Here is a 5,280-nt window from a genome sequence, read left to right as displayed (position 1 = left end):
TGTGCTTATCTATCTTATTTGTTTGTCATTTACCTGCTTAATTGTTAAAAAAACATTTCATGAAGTTTGAACTGAATTAAAAATGACTTTACACATTATCACTGCTTCTACTAGTTTTACTGCTTCATTATAGCTTGTAATGTGCCTTACGTGTTTTCATATCTCTCAGTTGTTTATTTATGATTATTACTCACTGAGTTGGAGTACTCACTTTACTCCCTGCACCCCATGTGCAGATTCGGGTGTTGCTGATCCTGCCAGCGCGAGTTGAGAGCTCCCGGCAGACTTCGGAGTCCACGAGGTAGCTGCTTGGCGTCCGTAGTCCCGTGTGTCTCCCCTTTTATCTCATTTCTATCTCTTTATCAGTTATTCTGTAATAGTTTAGTAGGCATTTCAGACTTGTAGCATACTGATAGATGCTCATGACTAGTGACACCCCGGTATCGGGCTGTGTTGGGTTGTATTCCGCAAATTGTTTGTATTGTCACTGCTTACTTTTGGATTTATATCATGTTTAAGACTAAACGCCTATTGTTTAATTGCTTAAAACGGAATTGGAAATGTGTCGGCTGCCCTTGTTTTCATGAGAGGCACCATCACGATCGGGTCCGGGTTTAGGGTCGTGACAGATAAAGAAGAGGTAAGAATTGTGAATAGTGGTCGCAAAGAATTGTGAATAGTGATCGCAATTATTTAGAGGTATGATGGAAATGAAAAGTAGTGAGGGAAATAAAGAGTTTTTATTGTAATAGATGAGAAAATGTATTATGTACTGAATTGCAATAAGTACAACAACAACAACAACAATGACCTAGTAAAATCCCACTAGTGGGGTCTGGGGAGGGTAATGTGTACGCAGACTTTACCCCTATGTCGTGGGGGGTAGAAAGGCTGTTTCCGAAAGACCCTTAGCTCAAGAAGACAAAAAGAAGACAAAAAGAGACAATCTATCAGTACTTTCAATAGAAACCATAGAACAAAGAACAACATCACCAGAACCAGAAAATAAGTGAAAAGCAAAACAATAACCAGTAGATAAAGCACATCAAAGAGGAACGAAAAAGTAGTGTGAACTCAACATAAAACACTAACAGTCAAAGATCATGTCCTAACAGACTAGCCTCACTCTGCAGCGCCGTAGAGATATTCTCAACTACCTCCTAACCTACAACCTTAATGCTCTATCTCCACAACTTCCTATCTAGGGCCATGTCCTCGATAATCTGAAGTCTCACCATGTCCTGTCTGATCACCTCTCTCCAATACTTCTTAGTCCGCCCTCTACCTCTCCTCATGCCCACCAAAGCCAGCCGCTCACACCTCCTCACCGGTGCATCTGGGCTTCTCCTCTGGACGTGCCCGAACCATCTGAGCCTTGCTTCCCGCAACTTATCATTCATAGGGGAGACACCCACCTTCTCCCGAATAACTTCATTCCTAATCTTATCCATCTTGGTGTGCTCGCACATCCACCTCAACATCCTCATTTTAGCTACTTTCATTTTTTGGATATGTGAGTTCTTAACTGGCCAGCACTCAGCCCCATACAACATGACCGATCTAACCACCACTCTATTAAATTTAACTTTGAGAATCTGAGGCACTTTCTTATCACACAGGACTCCAGATGCTAATCTCCACTTCATCCATCCAACCCCTATACGGTGTGTGACATTCTCATCGATCTCCCCATCCCCATGAATAACCGATCCAAGGTACTTGAAACTGCCCTTCTTGGGGATGACTTGTGAATCAAGCCTCATGTCCAATCCCGCTTCTGTCGGCTCAGCACTGAACTTGCACTCTAAGTACTCCGTCTTAGTCCTGCTCAACTTGAAACCCTTAGACTCAAGGGTCTGTCTTCAAACCTCCTGCCTCTCGTTGACGCCGCCTCGCAATAAGTATTAGTATTAATTCCGTAAAAGTTATAAAACTTTACATTTTTCGGGCCTTTAAATGTCCATGATTGATGTAACTTTCTTTCATTCAGATGTCACGTGATTTCGAAAAAGATTTAGGATTTCTCATAGTTCATACTCAATTCTTTATTTTTGTTTTTATTGAATGAGATATTGACTTTCTTCAATCTGCCATGACGAGTTGCACGTAATGATTCCTTAGGCATATGCCTTATTATTTTTTATGTGCTTGCTAATTTATGCATTTGATTTTTTTCTTATTAGTGTTTTAGGGGATATAATAAAGAAAGAGATGAGGGTACCCTTCTTATAAGATAAAAATCTACTAAGGCATTGACAATTCATGGAGTATTATTTAAATCCTAAGAGGCATACTACTTTTTGTGTATTTTTGATGAAATTATATTATTCCACTTCCATCTATTTGGTTTTTATCTTCTCAATCATGAATTTAAATATCCAAAATAGCAGGTAGGAACAACTGAAAATTATCTTGGATATGGAACGAACTAAAAACTCCAATTTATTATGGGGGTGGCACAAGTACTATTTTTTTATAATTCTCTTTCAAGAACCTTCAAATTCACTGGACTCTTTTTTTTAAACCTTTTCCCCTTTCCATTCTTATTTTTCAGTTTTATTATTAAAAATCATATCACTATAATTTGCTTTAGTTGCATACCATTATTATGCTCCTGAGTCTCTTATGTTACCTATCTTTATTTTGCATTAAGTCTCTTTGGTTAACCTTCTATTTTCATTTTTGAAAAGTTAAATAAGGGAAAAAAAGAGGAGTGTTGACTCTTTTATTTTTTAAGAAATTAACGGGTAAGGAATAAGAAAGAAAAAAAAAAGAAGAAAAAGGTAAATGAAATGGAAAAGGAAGCAAAAAATTAGAGAAGATATTCACAGAATTTGATGGCATTGATTCGTGCAATGGATTCGGTCATTGTTGCCGGCCTTTATACTTATGATGAGATATGATTCCATATTCTCTAGAAGACTAAAAAAATCTTTGAGTTAGTGAAAAATTATTGTTGATACCCAATTTTTCCCATATATTTTTAAATATGCATAAATATCTTCAAAATAGCATATATATATATATATGCATATATAAGCATGCACGAGGTTTTTATAATTTTTTCCATAATTTCAAGGATTAAAATTGATTTATTTTCTTTCCTTTTATTCATAAAATCCCCAATAATTATTTTTCAAATTATTGTTATGATGATTTATTCATTTAATCTCTATACTTATGCCAAAGTATGGTTAATATATTTTTTATGCATTTTCATAATTGTATTTGATATTTTTAAGCTAAATTGCATACAATTGCAATGTTAGCCCATTTAGTGTATAATTACATTTTTATACGCGTAAAATTGGTCCCTATATTTTTAAAATGACAATTATATATTTTAAATCATTTTGGTATAGAAAAATTATTTTCAGAAAACTATTTATTATTTATTATAAATTAAGTAGGGAAAAATGGCTATTAAAATTATAGCCAGATTTGGCTTTCAATTGTAGCCCAAATTGAACCCACTCCCCAGCCCAATTTCATACCCAATTAACTCAACCTAGACCCTATATACACCTACCCAAACACGGAACCCGTCTACCCGGTCAAATCCTGCCGTTGATCTCCCAGATCAACGGTCCACACGACCCCTTTCCTTTTTTAATTCCTAAGACCACCCTAACCCTAGCAATTCTTCACAGCCCGCCGCCGTCAGATGCTCTCGTCTCCTCTCTTCACTCAACCTAACCCTAATCCCTCTTCAACCGCCGCCTCCCTCGCCGGTCTACTCCGGTGACCACCTTTCAACCCCAGGCCTCCAATGATTGCTCCATCTCCTTGCTCATCCTCTCTGAGGCCTTCAAGGGCCCTGGGCCATGCTGACTTGCATTTAGGGTTACTACTTTGGCTGTTCATGGCTTCTCCGGTGTGATTTTAAGCAAAATCACGCTACATCTGTTACGATCTTTGAAGTTTATAGCATGTTCTTCCGTTTCTATTTGGGTTTCCTTTGAAACCCTAACTTTCGTTTGTATCTCTTAAATCTGTGCTATTTTTAACGATTCGAGTCTGTTTCTTTCTATGTTTTACACTATTCTCAAACCTCTTTTGCAAAAATCATCGATTGCGAGTTGTTTTACTTTCTTTTAAAAGTTAGGGTTTTCAGAACTTTTTCTACACTCTATTTAAGTCAATTCTTCATGTTTAAACCTCTTTCCTTTACATATCTCGACTGATTCTGTGTTTTTTCTCCTTTTTCAACTCGTCTATGTTGAAAACCCCAGTTCTTGGTCTTAACCCTGGGTTCTAAGTCTGTATTTGACGATTTGTTCATCTAATCTATATGCTTGCTTGTTTCTCATGAATCCCTGAGTCTTGTGTATTTTTACCCTACTATGCCCATTAGGGTTTCTAATTTCTGCTTCTTCCGCCTATACTATATTTATTCTGTTAACTCCTCTAATCAGTGCTATGTTCTATACGAATCCCTGATTTTGTGTGATTTTTACCCTACGGTGCTATTAGGGTTTCTGATTTTACCTCTTCTTACCTATTGTGTTTATTTTGTTTGTTCATAGAAATTTATGGTAATTTCCCCTAAAATCAGTACTATTGTCCATCGGAATCCTTGATTCCCTATGATTAATATCCTTGTAATCTCTTGTGATATTCTAAACTGATTTTCAACCTGTCAGTCTTTTTTCTTGCCTTATTTTATGGTCGATTAAGCTGTCAACTGACTCTTATGTTATTTCTTTAATTAGAATATTAAGTACCTGGCCTTAATTGCATGTTCTATACTTGCACTATGCTGAAATTATTTCCTTATGTGTTATATTCCATATCTTGTGTGATCTATTTCCTTATCTGTCTTTACCCTTTGAAATTAACTCCCTTAATTAAGGGAGTACTTCTACTAAATTTATACTAATTGATACCTAGTTCCATAACTACTGCTTGACTTTGACTTTTACCTTATTATTCTGCCTAGTTTCAGACTATATATAGGCTCTCTCATTAACACACACAACATGAACACTTGGGTTCAAAAACTATCTCTCAAACTTAAACATTTCTACTCTCTCTCTTGTGCTACTTGCTACTGCTCTAACTTAGCCGGCTGCAAGCCAAGGCTAACCATTTGTGTTCTCTTATTCTTTCACTCTGCTTACTATCCTCTTCACTGGTATGTCCTAGTTTCAATTCAAAGTTCCAACAACAATATGATTATCTTATTGTTTCAGTTCCTCTTGTTTCTGATTTGCTTCTATTTGTGGTTCTGTTGTGAAACTTGTAGCTGAGGGTTACATTGTTAGCATGTTATCATGACTT

The 5,280-nt window shown here is 36.5% G+C and overlaps 1 protein-coding gene across 1 annotated transcript; it reads right to left on the bottom strand.

The window, feature by feature from the left end:
- Positions 1–1,181: 1,181 nt before the first annotated feature.
- LOC138870079 (uncharacterized) lies at positions 1,182–3,864 on the bottom strand. The gene is made up of 2 exons (XM_070147642.1): positions 3,698–3,864; positions 1,182–1,824 (listed from the first exon to the last, which is right to left on the bottom strand). Exons 1-2 carry the CDS (start codon positions 3,862–3,864, stop codon positions 1,182–1,184), a joined length of 810 nt encoding a protein of 269 aa, XP_070003743.1.
- Positions 3,865–5,280: the final 1,416 nt, after the last annotated feature.

Source organism: Nicotiana sylvestris, chromosome 1 (genome assembly GCF_000393655.2).
Source record: "Nicotiana sylvestris chromosome 1, ASM39365v2, whole genome shotgun sequence".
NCBI classification, from domain to species: Eukaryota; Viridiplantae; Streptophyta; class Magnoliopsida; order Solanales; family Solanaceae; genus Nicotiana; species Nicotiana sylvestris.
The sequence above is the reverse complement of the archived record's forward strand: the minus strand, read 5'-3'. Positions and strand labels throughout refer to the sequence as shown.